Below are 24,287 nucleotides of genomic sequence, written 5' to 3'. Positions count from 1 at the left end.
CAAAAATTTAGTTTAATCTGGCATTGATGTGTCAGTTATAAACCTTCTCTCACCTGGTAAGCATTAGAGACACTGTCCTATTGATATTAAATTCTATATTTTATATTTGGATGGCCTGACATATGCTAAATATTGGAAAGAGATGGAGTCAGTGCTGCAGAGGAAAACCGTCACCCAATATATGTTCCAGGGGTCCGAGGAGAGTTCATTGTAGGTGATATTGGATGAAGTTGTACGCCTTGCTGTACTTTAGTTTTCTAATTTAGAAACTGAGATTATTGTATGAACTATTCCTTTCTTCCTTAGAGTGTTACAACTTACCTACTCACAGAAACCACAGAATTGTCTCTACGAAATCTCAGCCCTAAGTTTACCCCATGTATAATTACTTATCTAAAGGTTTGCTATAATATTTCAAGAATCTAGAGTTTTGAAGATATAATATGTCCTTTATATATCACTGTAGGTAAAGGAAAACAGGGTTAAAAAGCTCCCTTTGTGCAATCTGTTTAAAAGTATCTTTGAATCCTTTCTTGGGTCTTTTTTTTTTTTTTAACTTGGTGTTAGGTGTAAAATTATTGTAACAGTGCATATCTTACATTAAAGAATACAACTATTTAGTGGAGAAAATTGTTTTGGATTTTGCAAAATGATATATAAAGTGCTTTTCAATTTTCCTGCCTTTATTTTTCACATTTTTTGGATATTTTAGTCCCATATATATTTACAAAAACGTACATTCTAATACCTGTATTGTCTATACTCAAGAATTTCATAAACTTAACAATTGTGGTTTTCTAATGAGAACCAAAAAAATCAGATATTTCCTAATTTTAATGCTGAAAGGTGGTGGAGAACAAATCCTCATTCCACCTTCCCTGCTCTTCTCTTCCCCCCAGGTAAGAATGATGGGGCATTCTTTCCATTCTCTGGGCTGTCTGTGGATAGTAGGAAATGTCAGGCAGCCTGTCAGTACTGGTTTTCCATAGAAGAGGGATCTTGTCCAGCCTCATCTAAAGTAAACCTGGTCCCACGGTGTACTAGCTTTGATGTTATATAGAGAACACTGGGGGAGGGGTTACTTAACAGTTGCAATTGGCAGCTGGTATTTTTTGACCATCAAATGCCACTCCTCACTGTGCTTAAACAGAGATACTAGAAATAATGAGTATGGCTTGAATGATTCAGAAATGGTTAACTAAGAGCTGCAAAACACTTTGTTGTTGTTGTTCTGGCTGGTTGGAATTCCAAATTTAATTTTGTTTGTTTATTTCTCTCTTTCTACCTTCCTTTTCTGCATTCTTTCTTGTCCCCATCTTCTTCTAGCCTAGACAACTTTGCTCGTTTTTCCTTTGTTAATCAACATCTTCAGTTCCTGCAGTGCTTGACCAATTTCCTTCTAATTTCCTCTTGGTTCATATTTTTTTTCTTAAAATATAGGAACAGCAATGAAAGATCACTTAAAATAGCCATTTAAATATATACATATTTATATAAGTAAATCCTTGCTATTCAGATTGTGGTTCTAAACTACCAGCATTAACATCACTTGGAAGCTTGTTAGACATACAGAATGTCAGAACTTGCACCAGACCTGCTGAGTCAGAATGTGCATTTGATCACAGTGCCCAGGTGATTCTTATGTGCATTAAGGTTTTCAATGTTCTGGAATTCTCAATATGCCTAAACAGTATGGTCTAGGGAAGCTGGGACTCCCCACCATGTCTGATTTAGTTAGCCTGTATCTTTAGGACCTAGTACCAAATTTGATACATTAAAGTATGTGCTATTTATTTATTGAATGAAAGAATTAATGTAGGAATTGAGAAAATTTTGGTTTGTGTTCATGTATTCTTGCCTTAGACACTGAATACAACACTGGATTCCAAAATTAATATGTAAGAGGAGTCATATATAAGGTCATTTATGGTCATTTAAACCCTTAAAATTAAAAAGAAAATACAGAAATATGATGAGTAGTATAGTGAAATGTCCTAGATATTGGGAATCAGAAAAGCTGGGTTCCTGACAATTACTAGAATCACTATGTTGTACACCTGAAACTAATATAACATTGTAAATCAACTATACTTCAATAAAAAATAAAATGAAAAAAAAATAAAGCCAGGAAATGTAGTATTGGACAAATACCTTAGGTTCTAAACATGATTATTTCCAACATCCAATGATATTAATAATAATAATAATAGGCCTATTATTTCAAAGTGATTTTCTAAGTATCAGTTGGGAAATATAAATAGTAAAGAAATGCATAAACTGTAAATCTAAACTAATGTCGACTGATATTAAAGCACACCTAGCTTGAGTCAAATGTTGTAGTTGAAAGTTAAATTTATTACCACTTTTTCTAATAGCCATGACCATTGGCTAGAAATGCAAATTCTCTTTGTCTTATATAAACAAGAAGTCAAACCTTCCTCAAATTTATCAAATATCTCAAACGTGTATATAGTTGACACTGAATAACATATTAGATAGTATGAAATGTGAAGACACAGGAACACTACTCAGATAGGAGTGTCTATAAAATCTAAGTGTATAAAATTAGAAAGAATTGTAGTGAAGAGATATATTTCTTCAGGAAACCAAAGTAATAAGATAAAAATGTTTTACTTTATGATGATCTAGCTTCCTAAGAGAAGGGATGAGATGTTTCACAAAAGAAAAAGATGGAAGAATTTACTTACCTTGACTGATACAATACATTTTTATAACTCAATGTTTGATTCTTCACTGGTGGATAATTTATGGCAAACTTTAAATCATCTTTTTTGACCTTCTATGAATGCTAACTCTTTTATAGAAAAATAGACTCTTCTCTGGGAGAGAAAAAATATGCCTACTTTTCTACGTGTTCACAGAAATGGCCTTATTTTTTTCCCTTGCACTCTCACTGAGAATGTGCTTAAATAAAACGTTTTAACTGCAAACAACTAAGTTTCTGGTAGGGAGACTGGTGCAGGCATTAGAAAGATATTTTAAAATTCTTATTAATTAAAATAACCACTTTATATTTTAGAAATACTAACATTGCTTATGTGATATTTGCTACATATATTTTCTACCTTATTTTTACTTAATGGTTTATTCATATTTTTAATCTGAAATTTTATAGTTTAAAAAAATGGATTATCTTTGTTATTTCTATTGATTTTAACCATAAAATTCATATTCTGGGTAGAAATGAGAATTTCTATTTTATTCTAATTATTTATGGTTTTTAAAATTTTACTGAAAACTAAATATGGAATTGTTATGGATTGTGATGTGAGGTAAGGCTCTAACTTTTTCTTCCAATCATGTCACTCCTTGGAAAAAAAAGATTTTATCTACAAGAGATACTTTTTTTTTAAATGGAAATGACAATGACTTGACAAACCATTTTAAATTTTAAAACATTGTTTTAAAATGACTATCCCATTTTCTAATTTTATTGATTTGAGTCCTCTTCCCTTTTTTCTTGATGAGTCTGGCTAAAAGTTTATCAACTTTATCTTTTTGAAGAACCAGGTTTTAGTTTCATTGATCTTTGCTATTGTTTTCTTTGTCTCTGTTTATTTCTGCACTGATTTTTATGATTTCTTTCCTTCTACTAACTTTAGGTTTTGTTTGTTCTTCTTTCTCTAGTTGTTTTAGGTGTAAGGTTAGGTTGTTTATTTGAGATATTTCTTGTTTCCTGCAGTAAGATTGTATTGTTATTAACTTCCCTCTCAGAACTGCTGTTGCTGCAGCCCATAGGTTTTGGATTGTTGTGGTTTCATTTTCATTTGTCTCTAGGTATTTTTTGATTTCCTCCTTGATTTCTTCGGTGATCCGTTGGTTGTTTGGTAGCATATTGTTTAGTCTCCACATGTTTGTGGGTTTTTTTAGTTTTTTTCTTGTAGTTTATTTCTAATCTCATAGTGTTGTGGTCAGAAAAGATGCTTGATATGATTTCAATTTTCTTAAATTTACGTAGGATTGCTTTGTTGCCCAGCATGTGGTCAGTCCTGGAGAATGTTCCATGTGCACTTGAGAAGAATGTGTATTCTGCTGCTTTTGGATGGAATGCTCTTTAAATCTCAATTAAGTCCATCTGATCTAATGTGTCATTTAAGGCCTATGTTTCCTTATTGATTTTCTGTCTGGATGGTCTGTCCATTGATGAAAGTGGGGTGTTAAATTCCCCCACTATTATTGTGTTATTGTCGATTTCCCCTTTTATGGCTGTTAGTATTTGCCTCATATATTGAGATGCTCCTGTGTTGAGTGCATATATATTTACAATTGTTATATCTTCTTTGACTGATCCCTTGATCATTATGTAGTGACCTTCTTTGTGTCTTATAACAGTCTTTATTTTTAAAACCTATTTTGTCTGATATGAGTATTGGTACTCCAGCTTTGTTTTGATTTCCATTTGCATGGAATACCTTCATCTGTCCCCTCACTTTCAGTCTGTATGTGTCCCTAGGTCTGAGGTGGGTCTCTTGTAGACAGCATGTATACAGGTCTTGTTTTTGTATTCATTCATCCAGTCTATGTCTTTTGGTTGGAGCGTTTAATCCATTTACATTTAAGGTAATTATCAGTATATGTGTTCCAATTGCCATTTTCTTAATTGTGTTGGGTTTCTTTTTGTATATCTTTTTTCTTCCCTTCCTCTTTTATTCTCTTCTCTTGTGGTTTGATGACCATCTTTAGTGTTGTGTTTGGGTTACTTTTTCTTTTTTGTGTGTGTATCTATTGTAGTTTTTGGGTTTGCTGTTCCTGTGAGGTTTTGATATAGCAGTCTATGTATGTACCAGGTTGTTTTAAGTTGCTAGTCTCTTTCCCACCTAGAGGAGTTCCTTTAGCATTTGTTTCAAAGCTGGTCTGGTGGTGCTGAATTCTCTTAGCTTTTGCTTGTCTGTAAAGCTTTTGATTTCTCCATCAAATCTGAATGAGAGCCTCGCTGGGTAGAGTATTCTTGGTTGTAGGTTCTTCCCTTTCATCACTTTAAATATATCATGCCGCTCCTTTCTGGCTTGCAGAGTTTCTGCTGCAAAATCAGCTGATAATCTTATGGGAGTTCCCTTGTATGTTATTTGTCATTTTTCCCTTGTTGCTTTTAGTATTTTTTCTTTGTTTTTAATTTTTGTCAGTTTGATTACTATGTCTCTTGGTGTGTTCCTCCTTGGGCTTCCTGCCTGGGACTCTCTGCACTTCCTGGACTTGGGTGACTGTTTTCTAAAAATGCAATATTATAAACAACTACAGTTTCTCATCTATCAATATAACAAGGATATTTAACATTCTTAGTATTCAGCATAAAGTTATACTGATGTTGGCACTCCTTTGAAATGCTTTTAAAAATATAGATTGATACAACTTTTCCAAAAATCAGGTTTATAATGTCCCCCAACCCTTAAAAATAGTGGATTCCTTTATTTACTATTTCTAGTTCTAGGAATCTACCCAAATGTGAACAATTGTTGAAGTATAAATGCATTTTATAACACACAGCAAGAAAGGATGAGTAAATCATTGTACATCTGGATGATTAGTCATTCAACACATGGAAAAGAGGAATCTCAGGCAAAGGGACCAGTAAGCACAAAGACAAATGCTTTCAATGGTCTTATGGTAAGGCAGTGTTTGGGACTACTCTACTATTAGGTTCATATTGAAGGACAATGTGGAAGGGGAAATGGCAGGGTATGTTGGCCTTAAATAATGAAGGATCGTTTCACCATGTTAAGGATTTACATGGTATCCTGTAGTCCAAGAAAGATCCTTACAGTTCGTTGGTTTATTTGTTTGTTCTTGTTGGAGTTTTGTTGTTGTTCTTATTATAAGCGTAAGAGGAATGTAAAGGTATAGAAGCATGAGCATATTTGCAGATGGAAGGACCATGGTAATAAATAAATCAAAGGTAAGAAAGAGAAAGAACACTCAATAAGGAAGATACTAGAGGAGGCAAATGTGATGAAATCCAAATCATAGGACAGAGTAAGATGATAAACTTCAGTGGTAAGGTTCATACTCATGTAAAATATGGTAGAAATCATCCTTTCCTGATATCAAAGGAGCATTAGCAAATGGGCAGTTGGTCATTCCATGGATTTTCAAAATATACCTTCAGTTTTGGGTTTAAAGCATTTGTTATTTGTCTACTATTAAACTCATCTGTAAGTGGACATCAGCCCAAAATATGTACTCCAAAGCCAAACACAATTGAACTTTTCAGACCTATTGTTTTCAGGTGATACATAGCATAGCTTTGATCTTCCTTATAATTTTTTCATTAATTCCTTCACTCTTTTATTCACCTATTTATCAGGAAGATACAAAAATGAAGATCAATTCTTTACATCTGAGATGATTGTAGTCCTGTAAAGAAAATAAAGTAATGAACTGATAACGCACAAATTGCTTTATTAGAGGTACTCACAGAACTAGGCACTGATAATGAGGCAGAGAGGATACATAAGCTGGATGGTCAAGGATGATTTCCTGAGAGAAGCAACACAAGTTAAATTATGATGAAAACTGAAGAAGTAAGGAAAGGAGAGAAAAGAGAGTGAGACCTAGTCCAAACTGAGTCTATGATGCACCAAGGAACCTGGGTATAGGAATGAGTGGCTTTTCTGGGCCTGTGAGTAGTTTCAGTATGATGGAATAGAAGGTTGTATGGATCAAAAGAAGCAGGTAAGGCTGGAGAGGGAAGCTGACAGGTTATGCAGAGTCCATTGTATCTTGCTAAGGAGACTGGATTTAATTTTTCAAGTAGTCTGTGGATCCACTCAGAAGAGGAATGTCATGATCACATTTAAATTTCAGGAAGATTTTTAAGTGATCAATTACAGGGGGACAAAGATGGGAATACTGAAAATAGTCTAAAGATGGAGATAATGAGGGGCAAAGTAGGATAGAGACAGTGGGGATAGACGGTGGAAGGCAATTTAAGAAAATCAAGGACTCTATGAATTATATAATACATGGAAAGGGCAAATGATAGTGAATATAAATATGCCACGTTTTAAAGTGTAACATTTTTTGGATGACGGAAAATGAATCTTGAATAATCCAAATTGGTTCCCATTGTTTCCTCTGAAGAAGTTAGGCTTAGGGGTTCCTCTGTAGAAGTTAGGCTTAGGTTAACAAACCACATTTTTCCATAGAACAGAGAGTCTAAGTGACTTTCCTGAGTGTACACGGTAAGTTGAAGAAGGAAGTAACAACAGAAGTTTTTTCTCTCATACTCAAAGTCCAATACTTTATTTTCAAATGAAGATTGAAAACACTTATCTTTTTAAATTAGAAATAGCAGTCAGTGCCGCACTAGAGTGTGAAGTTTTTAGTTGTACGTTTATTCTGAAATGTGAAGACCAGTGAGAAATGGTCTTAATTAGTGTACATTTCAAATTTTCGTGACTTAGCATGAAAGATAGAAGAGGGAAGGTCATTTTAATGTCTGACATTTCCACAAACTACCAGCCATTCTTCAAAGTCTAGGCTAATAAAAATTGAACAACAAATAAAATCACACACACACACAAAAACTGGTAACTGTGTGAATGGTAACTATGTGTGGCAATGATTTCACAATATGTACATATATAAAATAATCATGTTGTACACCTTAAACATACATAATGTTATATGTCAATTATATCTCAATAAAGCTAGGAAAAAACAGTAAAAAATTAAATAAACACCAAGCTGACTTTATAATGTTTAGCATTTTCTCCAGTTGTGGTCTGTGGACCATCCTGTGAGAATTCCTTTCTTTAATTAAGCACTTACTATGTGCCAAAAATATATGTCAAAATATTCTAGAGACAGATCATCAAGCAGGAGACTCATTTATCACTCATGTGATAAACGGGGCTTCCCTGGTGGCGCAGTGATTGAGAGTCTGCCTGCCGATGCAGGGGCGGTCCGGGAAGATCCCACATGCCGCGGAGCGGCTGGGCCCGTGAGCCATGGCCGCTGAGCCTGTGCATCCGGAGCCTGTGCTCCGCAACGGAAGAGGCCACAACAGTGAGAGGCCCGTGTACAACACCCCCCCCAAAAAAATGTGATAAACCTTTAAGTCAGGTAAATCTAGTTTCAAGTTCCATCTTTTCCATCTAATTTATATTCAGTCTTAAATGATTTATTTACTTCTCTAAGCCCCTGTTTCTTTATATATAATATGAGGAAAATAATCTCTATCTTCCCTTTTTTGTGAGTATAGAAGTAAATGAGATAATGTGTGTGAAACTGTCTAGAATAAATCCAAGTACAAATCAGTTATTCAATAAATGTAAATTTTTCTTCCTTTTGATGGTTTAGGATTAACGTATTGGTAGTATTGTATATTCATGGTAGTAAAATTATATCTGTGACCCAGGTACACAGAAGATGTAAATATTTACACTAAAATGGTCATTGTTGCTAATCAGTATATATTCTCCCAAAGAGTGTAGTTGAAATAATACTCATGAGAGAATTCAGAAACTTGGATCCTCTTGCTGGTATTGCCACTAAATATAGCTGTGTGACTTTGAACAAGTAATATAAACCATTTTGAGCTTCAGTTTTCCTGATATGCCAAATCTAGCCATTGAACTAGATGGACTCATAAATACCTTTCTGGCTCTGAAACTCTATGACTCTATTTTCTTATGATTCAGTAGACAACTTTGGAATAGAGCCTGTCAACTTGCATTGTTGTGTGATTTTTTTTTCCCTTCTGGTTGCCATGTTCTATGAATAAATTTCCTTTTCATCAGTCAACTTGTGGAAATAGCATTCTCTACTTAATACTGTATCCTCTAATCTGGCTTTTCGTTTCCTTTGGTCCAGGAGTGTTGCCTTTCCTCCTGATGTATGCAAGCCAATGTTAAAACTTAAAATTAGGGGAAGGGTATCACTTCTTAGCCAAAGAAAAACAAGACTAAGTTTCTGTCTGTTTGTTTATTTTTAATTTTGGTTGAAATATAGTTGATTTACAATGTCGTGTTAGTTTCAGGTGTACAGCAAAGTGATTCAGATATATATATATATATATATATATATATATATATATTCTTTTTTTTACATTCTCTTCCACTCTAGGTTATTACAAGATATTGAGTATAGTTCCCTGTGCTATACAGTAGGTCCTTGTTGGTTATCTATTTTACATACAGTAGTGTGTATATGTTAATCCCAAACTCCTAATTTATCCCTCCCCACCTTTCCCCTTTGGTAACCATAAGCTTGTTTTCTATGGAACAAGACTACATTTTAATGATTCATATGAATTATTGTAAGTGTGATGAAGTCAGGGCCTTGGGAAGTCACCATATGAACAAAATATATAAAGAAGAACCAGTGAATACAAGCATTATCAAAAGGGAGAGAAATTGTTTTATAGCAACATCATTTAGTATAGTTTTGGGGAAAGGACCTTGACATTTTTCTGGGAGATAAGATCTCCTACTTCCCATATCTATTTCACTGGCATCCACCAAAATTCTTGGAACCACAGCTTGACTTATGCCATTACTGGAAACTTTTATTTAACATATTAGAAGTCAGTATGGTACCAAATGTTAATAGTGATTATATTTTAGAGGGAGACGTACAAGTGTTCTATATTTGAAAGTATTTTAACTTCTCTTTTTGTTAGTGTTTGTATGTGAACACAAATACTGTTTTTAAATTGGAAATGAAAACAATTTTAATTTTGAAAATTATGTTAAAATTCTGGAGTATCGATGAGAAGAGTGATATATATGGGAGTTAGGAGATTTGGGGTCATGTTACAGCTCTAGCACTACCTGAGTGATATTAAGCAGGAAATATGTTTTTCGTTTAAACAAACACATAAAAATGCGACTTATAGTTTTGTAGTCTAGTTCTGAGTATTCTATCATTAGTGTCAAGTGTAGTGTATGTGTGCATGGGCGGGGGGAGAGGGAGAAAATGAGTATGTATTTTGGACAATGAAAATCATTTGAACCTGTGGTATCGTGCAGTAAATTTTGGATTCATAGTGTTTTAGATACAAAGTTGGATTTAAATCCCAGCTCTGAGGATTTGTAAACTGAATTTTTCCCCCTCATTTGTAGAATATGATTACTTATACTTAATTATATGGATGTTCTTTAAAGTTTGAATAACTTAGATATGTATAATATCTTGCATAAGGTAGTAACTGATAGTTCTTATTATGGTTAGTGAATTATATAAGTGATCAGACTGAACAACATGGTCTTGAGTCAAAAGCATGTGATCCTATAAAGAATTGAGAGGGATTTTTCTATTGTGATTAAGAATTGTTTAGAAAAACAGTTCAAAATTAGGGTCCCATAATTATTTCTTAAGTACTGGTATCCTTTGGCATAAATGTATGGCTCCTAAATATGATGATTTTAAAAAATAAAATACATTTATTTGAAGTTTAAAAATGGAAACAGTGGTTCCATTAATTTGTAGTCCATTAATTCAACAAGTATTTCTTCATTCAACAAACAATTATCAAGCAGCCACTAGATGGCAAGTTCTGAGGGGCTTCATTGGGTATTAAGGATATAAAGATAAATTACATGGTCTGTTCTGTTTGGAGTTTGTAGTCTGATGGAGGAGACAGACATGGAGGGAGGAATAACAAAATAGTACAGTGACAGTAATAAGAGAACTAAGAACAAAGCATTGCTGCCAGGGAGACAGAAGGAACTAATTATAAAAATGAGTGAAGCTAAGTTTTAAGGCAGTTCAGTTTGGGACAGGAAAATAATTCCCTTTCCAGGAATGTTATATTTGTATGGATATTCTTGCCCTTATTCTTGGCATACATCATTTTACCGAAGTATTGTGTGAATGGGCCTTTCATGCTTTTTAAGCTTCGATGACTGAGATCATTAACAATAATCCTACTTACCTTTTAAACATGTACATACATTCACATTAGTGAAACAGATTGTATTTCTTGTTGTAATTTAAATAATTCCAACTTAAAAGGATGACTCTTTTCAATTTTTGTGTATTTTAGTTAGCACACCTTCTGAGAGTTAAATATTTTAACAACTACAGTTAAAATGCAGTTTTCAGCTTAACACATATTTATTAGTACCTTTTGTGTTCCTTAATTCACCTCCCAAAACACACATTGTATCAACTTTCTAATGAAACATGTTTAACATGTTTAACAGAACATACATGTTAAAAATAAAAATTGAAGTGTTTGTTCAGGGAATCAGAAGATTTAGTGCAGAGCTCACAAACTGACAGCCTCAGGGCCCAAACCAGGTGGCAGATATGTTTTCTTTCGCATTTTTCATCACAAGCCCATGAAAGCCTGTCCCCTTTAAATGGGGAAATAGCCCAGCAAAATTGCCCATTTTTCAGCGTTATGTTAACCTGTGGTCCAGGGGCCTGTGAATTTTCAGGACTTGATTTAAACGCTCAGCAGCGCTCCTAGAAGACTGAGAGATCAAATACCATTGTAAACAGATTCTCAATTCACCTACACAGAGTAACCGTCATTATTATTATGGTTAGATTGACTAATTGCATTAAAGATATCAACCCTATACAAGCAACTAAATGTAATCAAGTTCCATACATTGTAGAATAAAGATATAAGTAAATATTTTAAAACAGTGCAGCAGAAGCAATTAGTTCTGCCAAAGAAATCATGTGAAACATTGCAATGGATATTAACCTTTGAGTTTTAAGAAAAAGTAGGATTTTTTGAGATTGGAGGCCAGAGTGTATTAGGTAGTCATTTCAGGCAGAGGTATCATCATAAATAAAGGGACACAGACAGAAAAGTACATGGAGTAGTCTGATGCCATTGGGATCTAAGACAGGCAAACGTATAGAGAGAAAATTCTGGAAAGTAAGGGTAGGGGCAAATTATGAAAGCCCTTGGACTGATATCACTGAAGGTTTTTGGTTAGGATAGTATCGTGGTCAAATGTGCATATTAATAAGATGATACCATCCTTGAAACAGAGAATGATCAAGCTGGAGTCCTTGTGTTACAGAACTGGTTAGAGCAATGTTTTTCAGTACTGTTTAAAAAAAATGCATAGCAAGAAATACAACTTATATCATGATATACTCCTGCTATTGCTTCCTCAGCTACAATTACTACACACACATGTAAATCTGAAATAAATTTCCATAAAATTATGTGCATGGAACACTGTCATTTTCTATTATAGACAGTTTTGTTCTTTTTCATTCTTTAAAAGTTGCGGATCAATTTATGATCCACCAATTGTTCCAGCTAACAGTTTGAAAAATAGTTAACTAGGAAATTATTCCAATGATAGTTCAAAAAAACATGGTGGTACCTAAGCTGAGAAAATATCAATAGAAATAGAGAAGAGAGAGTATATTCAGGAGGAATTTTCTGAGATGAATTTTTAGGGCTTTGTGATGAATCAGATATGGAAGATGAAAGAATTATGGAGATCAAGGGCTTTCCGCCAGTCAAAATGTTATTTTCTACTAAACAGAGTATGAGAAAGATCCACTTAAAATATATATGATGTAATGAATGTGAAGTTGCCTTGGCCTGCCTTGTGATATTAGAAAATGAAACATTCATTTTTATCCACTCATGATATGATACTTTTCTGAATGCTTGATGGTATCAGAATACCTAACTCTTCTGAACATTATACCAACTGTCTTTCCAGGACCAAGTGTCAAGTAAATTATATATACTAAATTAGAAATCATTTTTCAATCTTGGATTATACTTTCCAAAAAATGAAAAGAAAAAAATTTATAATTTAGAGTGACAAATCAAACATATTTTTGTTTTCTTAAACAAGGAAGTTAAATGTCAACGCACTGTTACTGTGACAGGTTTGCTGGTGTAATCACTAAAAGTTAGAAAACTCAAGTATATTTCCCACAGCCACTGTGATGACCGCATTGTACTTAGTTTATTAACACCATGAATTGCAAAGAGAAAATGTTATAGTCCTTCTGCCTTGGTTTTCTGGCATGGGTAATTAAAGTATCAGCCATAATAGTTCATGAATGCTGTTTCTTTCCTTTTAATGTACAACATAATTTTTAAGACCATAAATTCCATGCTAAATCAGTTCTCTTCCCTCTGTAAAACAATACTAACTGCTCAGCAACTGCTGATCAATGGAGTAGTCCAGTTCCCTGACTAGGACAAGAGTACTTGAAAATACATTCTAAGATCTTGCTTGGTTTCCCACCCCCATGTCTGAAATATCCCAATAATGAATTTTTACCCAAGACAATGAACAGGAAATTTCTCTCCAACAGCTGCCAGAATTTTCTCTTCATACCCTCTTCAGAAAAGTTAAAATGATCCTTCATTTTTAATTACAAAGGAAGGATTTAGAGAGTATCCTTAATATTCCTTTATTTGAACTTTCCAGAAACTTAACATTTATAATAATTCAAATAAATATTAGTCTTGCTACTATATATATATTCACTTTTGTGAAAAAGAAAACAATCACGTGCATGCAACTTTATTTGATTTAAGCACAACATATCCATTCCTTGGCATACCTTTCCCTCTCCCCCCAAACAAACTAAGTTATTGAATAATATCTGTGCAGTTGTAGCAAATTTGCCCAATGATTCTATTTTGATTTTGACTGAAGTGTGGGAATGCCATAGTCTAACATATTTCTCTGGTATTTGGATCTTCGTTTTCTAGAATGAGTTTAATTTTTTTTTCATTCTGTGATTTCCGTAGAAATAATATGACACTGTTCTTCTCACCCTTGCCAAATATGTAAACAAATCTGGGTTTGTGAAAAACGTCTCTCTTCTGTTTAATCACTTAGTTATTTTCATGATATGTGTCATTTTTGTATTTATTTCTATCAACTTGAGGATTTGTTTATTTTGTTTACTACATAATGATATACCACATATAAGTCATCTGTTAACCCTAAGCTTCATATTTCAAAAAGTCACATCAATTAGATATTCAGTCCTTTTACCAGCATTTTTTGAAAATCCTTTCCCTCAAGAGATCTGAAATATAAGTATTATTTTTATGTGTTAGATACCTATTGTTTAATAACTGCTCAGGATTTGGAGAATGTCATGGCTGAATGGCCTTGTATAATATGCTTAAGACCAAATGGTAAGGCATTCTTTCTCTTACAAGAAGGTTGGGGTGAAACATGAACATACAGACATTTTTCGCTGCTTCTGAAAGAAATCAATGTATAAGTAGTTTTTCGCTGACTCTGAAAGAAATCAATGTATAAGTAGTGTCAATTAAAACTCCTGTCCTGGAGTCATTTTTAAATAGTTATGCTTTTATTTTATATGTGCTGTGTCCTTGGACATGTTTCCTAATCACCTTGACCTAGTTCCTTACCTCTAAGTGGAGATAATACTACTCCTTACCTCAAAGTATTGAAAATTATTGGTTTCGGGTCTACTATCCTCACCTCAAGAAAGTCAAAGAGGCTCATAGGTTGCATGTTTCAGCTTCCCCTAGAAGTTTTGAGAGGGTAACCACAAAGCCTAAAACAAAACCAGGTATTAGAGATTCTTTGTTCTCTTTCTTGGCTCTTCAAGCTCAAAAACAGGATGGGAGCAGATAGGAACCATATGCTTCCTCTGAGGGCAGAATGGAGAAGAGGTTATCTCTCATTTCATAGTCAGTTGACAAATGTGGTTCCATTGGCAACGATGGTTTGGGCTGAGGGATTTCAGTGTTAGTACAGATAAATACACAATGAGATTGGCCAACAAAAAAAGGATGTGTTTGGAAAATTGTGTGATGGGAACTTGTCTGAACATTAACTAATGGTGAGAAAGAATAGAGATAAGTCTGTAGTGCACTCAGTATTGTTCCCTTCTCATTTAATCTATGTTGTATGTGTAAAGAAGTAATTAACCACCTCCTATATCACAGTACATGCTGTCGTACCTCAGTATCTCAGATGACTAGTTCTATAGGTAGAACAAATGTGGGATACATTAACATGTAGCTAATTGAATGAGTATTATCTTATTGCTATTACTAATAATAATTGTCAAGATCATGTCTTGGCCAGGTTATATCATTGTAAATTAGCACAAATAGTAAGATAGCTGGAAAAAGAGTTCTGAGTACTGTGCAGTATTTGCACAATGAACTCTCAAAGCATATCTGTTGAGCTATTGAAAGAGGGGCCTCCTAGTTGCTTAGACTGTTGAGCCATGATTTAAGGGACATGCAGAGAATACTAACAAATCTAAGAGATATGTCTTGCTAGAGAACTGAGTGGTCTTCAGCTATTATACATGAAATAAACACATCTTTCCTTAAATAATTAAGTGAATTAAAATTTATTAAAAACATTTTATATGGCTGTGAAATAAATGAAAGTGCCTTCAGTTCTGCATAAAAGGAATGTTGAGAGGCAATCACATCTAGTTTGAGATCACAGAAGAAATTTCAGACGTCTAGGGCAGGGGTCCCCAACCCATGGGCCATAGACCGCTACTGATCCACGGCCTGTTAGGAACTGGGCCGCACAGCAGGAGGTGAGTGGCAGTCGAGCAAGCAAAGCTTCATCTGCAGCTCCCTATCGCTCCCTATCCCTCTCCCTATCGCTCCCCATCACTCTCATTACCGCCTGAACCATCCTCCCCTCCCCACCCCATCTGTGAAAAAATTATCTTCTACGAAACCAGTCCCTGGTGTCAAAAAGGTTGGGGACCACTGGTCTAGAGTACAAGTGGAGCTAGCTGCCTTCCCAAGGATTTTTAATCAGTGATGGAAAATAAAAACAAACAAATTGAAAATCGGGTGACTTAGAGTAAACAGGGAGTTTGGCCATCAGACCTAATTCTGTGTATATGTTTTCATGTTTTTGATATGTCAAAATAGTTGGTCAGTACAAAAATTTAATTTGGCTAAAGAAACAGAACTTGAGTGTATTAAATATTCTCGTGCCCTCAGTAGTTTTGACTCACAGATATCCATCATTTAAAAATTGGGCACTTCACTTTTATGAGATTAAGAATAACATGTGAAATAATGCTTCATAAACGCTTGCTACACATTCTGGATACTTTTGATGATTGTAATCCCTGAGAAGATTTTTTAAAAAGGAAAGTTAAGAATGTGTGATTGCAAATCTATTTATAATCTTGCTCAATCAGCAGTATTGCTACTAGTAACGCTGTGAAGTTCACAACAAGTCTACTGAATTGCTGGAGTGTAACACAGCTGGTTGGTTATTTTGGCTTCCTTAATGCTTGCCCTGATTATGTGACATTCAGCTAATTATATGACTAGATATCTAACTCAACTACAGAGAAATTAATTTGCTGGCCACATGTGGACATGATGTTAATCTTTCCTTCCAGTGAAAAATTAGACATAGTCACTCCAAGGAAAATGAACAAGCAGGCTGTGGAGCCAGCATAGTTCATATTTTACAGTGTGTCCTTCTGTCATGCTATTTCCTTTACCTCTGTTTCCATCCCTCACAAACTCTGGTTGGGCTGTGCTTAGGTCATAAAAACTTTACAGTAAAGCTCAGGTGGGTTGATTACTCTTTGATCTCCTGGTGCTCTTTCAGTTTACATCACAGCCATTTAGTATTCTTTGACTACATCAAATATATTGGCTCCTCTCCTAGATCCAACCCTATTCTCCAGAAATATTGTTATTCTGTTCGTTTCCTTTTGCTTCCAAGGTGGAAAGTCCCTGTCTTTCAGCATCCAATTTTATTGATGACTATCTTATTAGCTCTTAAATGGCACATGGCCAGACAATCCTGTTTCAGAAACATGCTGAATCAGTCCTAAAAGAGTGGGTGTTAGCAAACATGGGTGTGGAGGGGCTTTTAAATATGTCATAAGAAAAAGTAATGAAAAGCATGAAGTAATTAAGTGATTTTTTTTCCTGAAAAGATAATTCAGTGGGATGTTATTTTGGCTTTCTTTAACAGGGTTGGCTCTGATTATTTTTATAATTATAGAGAAAATGAAGTATAGATATTTTTTCCTATGGTGGAAATCCTCTGAAAAGAATCACTGAGGAATTATTACAGCAAAAAGATCTGTCTGAAGCCATCTCCCCTGACAGGAATATGTTAACTGTCATGTTAACAAGTGTTGTTTATTTTTTACCTGAGGAATGAGAAGTGTTTGTACCAATGTTGTTCAGAAAGCATTTCCTCACAGTATCCAAATTCATCTTATAATCAGCTTGCTTAGAATTTTAGACTATTTTTAAAGCTGGTGTGGAGCACATTTTAGGACTTCAAAAATTATCATATCCTCAGTCTTCCATGAGTTCCACTATAAGATGTTCAGTTTTTAGGACTTCAAAATTTTAGGACTTCAAAAATTATCATATCCTCAGTCTTCCATGAGTTCCACTATAAGATGTTCAGTTTGCTTCTGTTCACATGTAGCTGTTCTTTCCCAGGGCAGTCCCATTCCTAATATTCTTACTGTGAGGTGAGTGAATAATAACTAATCTCCAGTAGTGCATGGATCATGGATAGAGACAAATAAATACTCTATCATATAATATAGTGGGTATAATTAAAGTTATATGACTTGAAATGATTGTTTCTAAATAATATGTGTTAACTTTTATTTGTTTTCTCTCAGTAGGTTATCCTAGATAACATAGACTTTGCTTAATTGTGTGAGATGAAAGATACTTGTTGCGTTAGATAAATGTTGTCAAGATCTAGGAAGTAATAAGATATATTAATTAAGAGAGATAAGGAAGGATATATAAACCAGTAATTTTAATAGCAGAGCACACACTTTACTTTCTAACTAAATTTAACTTGTTTGAGAATTTAATTAATGTGGCAAAATGCACAAGGAAGAGAAATGTGAGAAACTTTCATAATGCAGTCAAACCTGCAAAAATGCAGAAAGAGGAAATTAGTTTCTCTTCCCTTCCCTTGAAAGGCTGTTATAAACAATGAAAAAGAAAAGAAAAAAATCTGTGTGTGTGAGTGTTTTCATGAATGTATAGATTCAATTGGTTTTTCTCCAAATTAGTAAAGTCTTGTTTGTTAAAAATCTAATTTTTCACTTATCAACTAATTAAAATGTGCCCTTTTTAGCAAGTTAAAATATTGTAAAATTAAAAAGCTATTTTTTAAGTTACATCAAATCCAAAGGTCTATGTGACAGAATCAAAGAAGCATCACAAATTGGTTGAAGGCAAAATTCAAGGTGCTTTCCAAAGCTTTCTTGTAATACAGGAATGAAATCAGGTTACGAGAATAAAATCTGACCCAGGTACTTTCTGAGGCCCTGGAGCTTTGGTAGTGAGAACAGGGCAACAAATTCTGTCCCTTCTCCACAAACGCACATGGCCTCTTAGTAGGGAAAACAGGCATTTTGAGGAACAGAAAGATATTTGATCCTATAGGAGAGGCTTTTCTGCATTAGTTAACATCTCAAAAGGCATATTAAATGTGATAACTCCATTTTTCTTCCTTTTCCTTCACATTTAGGCCTATAGAAGGCAATTACAAATATGTCTGTGGAAAACGTCATGAGTTATATTTTTCCCTTAACCTCAGGGTACAGAAAAGCCATCTCCACTTACTTATGTTCATAAGCTTGTCGAAATGACTTAAGCTTGACAAGTGGTGCAGATTGGAGTATCAGGTCAAATGTGGTTTACTTACTTATGGAACAGCATGTGGTTTAGACTGCCTACTACACGGCAGAGCTCTTGTGACTTTACCATCATAAATTCACCTATTAGGAATTCATATCATGTGGTTTTATGAAGATAACAGCAATGAGTATTCTTCGACAGCAGAGTGAATTAATATAAATGACAATTTGAGCCCCATTACTAGGAGTGCACATCTTTATTGAAGACAGCATTCCTGAATGTGTGTTGACTTACTGAAAATGTAATTTTACCAGGCAGATTATCTTTTTTTTTTTCCACCTGGTGAAAAAAAATGCTCATTCCCCATTCTTCTCTTCATGCACACCATTTCAGGAGTGACTGTTTCATATTTACTTTTCATTTGTCCATTAATTTTTTCCTCTTCAGGTGTAATCTAGCCCCTGTGGTGGAGTTTGCTGCAGATGTGGGAACTAAATCAGATTTTATTACCATGAATCCATCAGTTGTACAAAGAGCATTTGGAGGCTTTCGGAATGAGAGTGACAGAGAAAAATTTGTGCATAGACTTTCCATGCTGAATGACAGTGTCCTTTGGATCCCTGCTTTCATGGTCAAAGGAGGAGAGAAGCACGTGGAGTGGGTTAATGCGTTAATCCTTAAGAATAAACTGAAAGTGCGAACTGCCTATCCATCACTGAGACTTATTCATGCTGTCAGAGGGTAAGTGTCTGGAAAGGACCAGTCTGTCCTTGGCACATGGTACACATAACTACACATTTTCCCTAGACAGGAAGGAGCCTCAGTAATTTCCCAGTGGATATATGTTTCCATTGTTTTATAATGGCTGCTCTGTTTACCAACTTGAATTTCGTTTATGTGCTGTATTATTTTAGCTCATTCTCTTTCTTGAAAAAGCAAATATTTGAACTTGGCACTTATTTATATCTGCTCATGAAGAAACTACTGATTTTTATATTTTGCTGCATTAAAGAGTAATAAGAATTCATAGTATAATTCATGAATTTGGGGTAAAAACTACCAACAGAAGTGCTAAATGGCTAGTGGGCAATCTTGTGGAAGCTTAAACGTTAGATGTATTTAAGGAGCAATTAAGTCCCATCTGTAGTTAAGAGGCCAACTAGTGGTAGAGAAGGCTGGCTGAGATATGCCTTAATGCTTCCCCCCAGAAGTCATAGATGACATTTTTATGAATTAAGTCAACATTTCCCTTTTATTAATACAAGCTCAAAAGAAAGACCTAAGAAGCAGACTCTTGTTTAAAAGTGGTAAATGACCAAAAGGCTAAATTCAGTCATGCATACTTATAAGTGTGTGAGATATGTAACACAAAGATAAGCAATACTGTATATTTATTAGATATCTACTTAATGTCAAATGCTGTAGATTCACAATGGAAGAGCTGATCACTGCTTTAAAGGAATGCATAGGCTTTATGGTAGAAACAGAGGCATGTATAGCTAGGTAAGGTATAAACAAATGGTAAGGGGGTATATTGTCCGAAGTGTAGAATTTGTTCTTCAGGTTAGCAAAGAAGTCCTAAAAATCTAAAATTTGAACTAAACTTTTAAAGCAGAAAATGATATTAAAGAACTTTAAAGCGATTCTCAGGGGGAAAAAGACAGGGAGAGAGAGAAGAAACCAGAAGGAAATGTATTGCATCATTAGCGCAAACTGAGGCAAGAAAATAATTAAATACACTGTAGACTTGTGGAATAATGGAGTCCATTGTGGTGCATTGGAATACAAAGTTGGAAAAATAACTTGTGATCTGGTTGGGAAGATAATCATGAAGCACAATTAGATATGTGAATTTAGGAGAGTAAATCTTGTAACTACAGACTCTGTTGACAAGCAGAGATGCTAGAGATATGAAGGCCATTTAGACTTTTGATTAATTTACTCATAAGATGATAAAGACATAGGGCAAAAGCAGTGGACCTAAAAAGGATTGGGCAAGTTCAGGGGACCAAGTAAATACAATGGCTAGAACTCCTAAAAGAAAAAGCTGTCAAAACCCAGAGTTAAAAATAGTTTGCTTTATATACTGTCACTGGGACTGGACTAAGGTGTTTTCATTTTGTTTTGTTTTGTTATTGAGATATTTTCCTTCAAGGATTTACCATTTCCTTGTTTAAACCTTGAGACAGTTTTTTGAATTGTTATTCTGCACGCAACTAAATTGCATTCTTATAATTAGATCCTGGTTATTCAACATTCATTCTCTTGACATTTGGCATGAATTTCCAACAAAGTAACATAAAATAATGCATTTGGAAGATAAGCAATTTTTTAAAGCAACAGAGTCCTGAAATTACAATTTGCGTCTGAAAAAAAAAAGATGCGTTCTTGATAGAGAGCAGGTTCATAACATGTTGTTCTAAGAACACATCTTTTTAATTTTTTTAAGTTTTTATTGATTACAATGTACTGCAGATATTTTTCCCAGTCTGTGGTGTGCCTTTTCACTCTCGTAATGTTGTCTTTTGATGAACAAGAATTTAATTTTAACAAAATCTAATTTGTCTATAGTTTTGCTTCTTTTAAAAACTGTGGTAAAGTTTACACATATCATAATTTACCATCTCAACCATTTTTAAGTGTACAATTTAGTGCTTTTAAGTACATTCATATTGTTGTACAACTATCACTAACATCGATATCCAGAACTTTTTTCCTTTTGCAAAACCGAAACTCTATACTACCTGTTAAACAATTACTTCCCATTCTCTTCTCCCCCCAGTCGTTGGAAATCACGATTCTACTGTCTTTATGATTTTGACTACTCTAAGTACCTTATATAAGTGGAATCATACGGTATTAGCCTTTTCATGACTGGCTTATTTCACTTAGCATAATGTACATTGTTTCTTATGGTTTTTTTTTAATTTAAATTTTATTTTGTTTGACATTAGTATAGCCACTCCTGTTCTTGTATTACCATCATTTTTTTTTTTTGGTTTTGTGTATGTGTATGGTGAAACATTTGAATTTCTTTCTTTCTTTAAAAAAATTATATACTTTTTGAGATAGTTATTGTCTAACAAATTGGTTTATTATTATGGTGAACGTAAAAAATAACATAGCTGACATAGTGAAGTGTATTTTTTTTATGTTTCTTTTTTCTTATCAGTGATCCATTTTATACACATCAGTGTATACATGTCAATCCCAATCGCCCAATTCAGCACACCACCACCACCACCACCCCCACTGCTTTCCCCCCTTGGTGTCCATACGTTTGTTCTCTACATCTGTGTCTTAATTTCTCTCCTGCAAAATAGTTCATCTATACCATTTTTCTAGGTTCCATATATATGTGTTAATATACGATATTTATTTTTCTCTTTCTGACTTACTTCACTTTGTATGACACTCTCTAGATCCATCCACGTCTCTACAAATCACCCAATTTCGTTCCTTTTTATGGCTGAGTAATATTCCATTGTATATATGTACCATATCTTCTTTATCCATTCATCTGTCGATGGACATTTAGGTTGCTTCCATGTCCTAGCTATTGTAAATAGTGCTGAAATGAACATTGGGGTGAATGTGTCTTTTTGAATTATGGTTTCCTCTGGGTATAGCCCAGTAGTGGGATTGCTGCATCATATGGTAATTCTATTTTTAGTTCTTTAAGGGACCTCCATACTGTTCTCCATAGTGGCGGTATCAATTTACATTCCCACCAACAGTGCAAGAGTTCCCTTTTCTCCACATCCTCTCCAGCATTTGTTGTTTGTAGATTTTCTGATGATGCCCATTCTAACTGGTGTGAGGTGATACCTCACTGTAGTTTTGATTTGCATTTCTCTAATAGTTAGTGATGTTGAGCAGGTTTTCATGTGCTTCTTGGCCATCTTTATGTCTTCTTTGGAGAAAAGTCTATTTAGGTCTTCTGCCCAGTTTTGGATTGGGATGTTTGTTTTTTTAATATTGAGCTGCATGAACTGTTTATATATTTTGGAGAGTAATCCTTTATCTGATGATTCATTTGCAAATATTTTCACCCATTCTGAGGGTTGTCTTTTTGTCTTGTTTATGGTTTCCTTTGCTGTACAAAAGCTTTTAAGTTTCATTAGGTCCCATTTGTTTATTTTTATTTCCATTACTCTAAGAGGTGGATCAAAAAATATCTTCCTGTGATTTATGTCAAAGAGTGTTCTTCCTATGTTTTCCTCTAAGAGTTTTATAGTGTCCGGTCTTACATTTAAGTCTCTAATCCATTTTGAGTTTATTTTTGTGTATGGTGTTAGGGAGTGTTCTAATTTCATTCTTTTACATGTAGCTGTCCAGTTTTCCCAGCACCACTTATTGAAGAGACTGTCTTTTCTCCATTGTATATCTTTCCCTCCTTTGTCATAGATTAGTTGACCATAGGTGCGTGGCTTTTTCTCTGGGCTTTCTATCTTGTTCCATTGATCTATATTTCTGTTTTTGTGCCGGTACAGTATTGTCTTGATCACTGTAGCTTTGTAGTATAGTCTGAAGTCAGGGAGTCTGATTCCTCCAGCTCCGTTTTTTTCCCTCAAGACTGCTTTGGCTATTTGGGGTCTTTTGTGTCTCCATACAAATTGTAAGACTTTTTGTTCTAGTTCTGTAAAAACTTTGGTAAGTTGATAGGGATTGCATTGAATCTGTAGATTGCTTTAGGTAGCATAGTCATTTCCACAATATTGATTCTTCCAATCCAAGAACATGGTATATCTCTCCATCTGTTGGTATCATCTTCAATTTCTTTCATCAGTGTCTTATAGTTTTCTGCATACAGGTCTTTTGTCTCCCTAGGTAGGTATATTCCTACGTATTTTATTCTTTTTGTTGCAGTGGTAAATGGGAGTGTTTCCTTAATTTCTCTTTCAGATTTTTCATCATTAGTGTATAGGAATGCAAGAGATTTCTGTGTATTAATTTTGTATCCTGCAACTTTACCAAATTCATTGATTAGCTCTAGTAGTTTTCTGGTGGCATCTTTAGGATTCTCTATGTATAGTATCATGTCATCTTCAAACAATGACAGTTTTACTTCTTCTTTCCAAATTTGTATTTCTTTTTCTTCTCTCATTGCCGTGGCCAGGACTTCCAAAACTATGTTGAATAATAGTGGTGAGACTGGACATTCTTGTCTTTTTCCTGATCTTAGAGGAAATGCTTTCAGTTTTTTACCATTGAGAATGATGTTTGCTGTGGGTTTGTTGTATATGGCCTTTATCATGTTGAAGTAGGTTCCCTCTATGCCCACTTTCTGGAGACTTTTTATCATAAATGGGTGTTGAATTTTGTCAAAAGCTTTTTCTGCATCTATTGAGATGATCGTATGGTTTTTCTTCTTCAATTTGTTAATATGGTGTATCACATTGGTTGATTTGCATATATTGAAGAATCCTTGCATCCCTGGGATAAATTCCATTTGATTGTGGTGTATGATCCTTTTAATGTGTTGTTGGATTCTGTTTGCTAGTATTTTGTTGAGGATTTTAGCATCTGTATTCATCAGTGATATTGGTCTGTAATTTTCTTTTTTTGTAGTATCCTTGTCTGGTTTTGGTATCAGCGTGATGGTGGCGTCATAGAATGAGTTTGCGAATTTTCCTTCCTCTGCAATTTTTTGGAAGAGTTTGAGAAGGGTGGGTCTTCTTTAAATGTTTGATAGAATTCACCTATGAAGCCATCTGGTCCT

The 24,287-nt window shown here is 34.5% G+C and overlaps 1 protein-coding gene across 1 annotated transcript in view; it reads left to right on the top strand.

Annotated features, from left to right (window-relative positions):
* The window catches only part of ST8SIA4 (ST8 alpha-N-acetyl-neuraminide alpha-2,8-sialyltransferase 4), a 101,483-nt gene that overhangs the window by 19,853 nt on the left and 57,343 nt on the right, over positions 1-24,287 (top strand). The window contains exon 4 of the mRNA XM_079918370.1: positions 19,013-19,306. Coding sequence (XP_079774496.1) covers positions 19,013-19,306 — 294 coding nt within the window. The remainder of the gene's footprint in view (positions 1-19,012; positions 19,307-24,287) is intronic.

This window comes from Stenella coeruleoalba (assembly GCF_951394435.1).
Source record: "Stenella coeruleoalba genome assembly, chromosome: 3".
Taxonomy (NCBI): Eukaryota; Metazoa; Chordata; class Mammalia; order Artiodactyla; family Delphinidae; genus Stenella; species Stenella coeruleoalba.
Note: the sequence above shows the minus strand (reverse complement) of the source record. Positions and strands in the feature narration are given on the sequence as shown.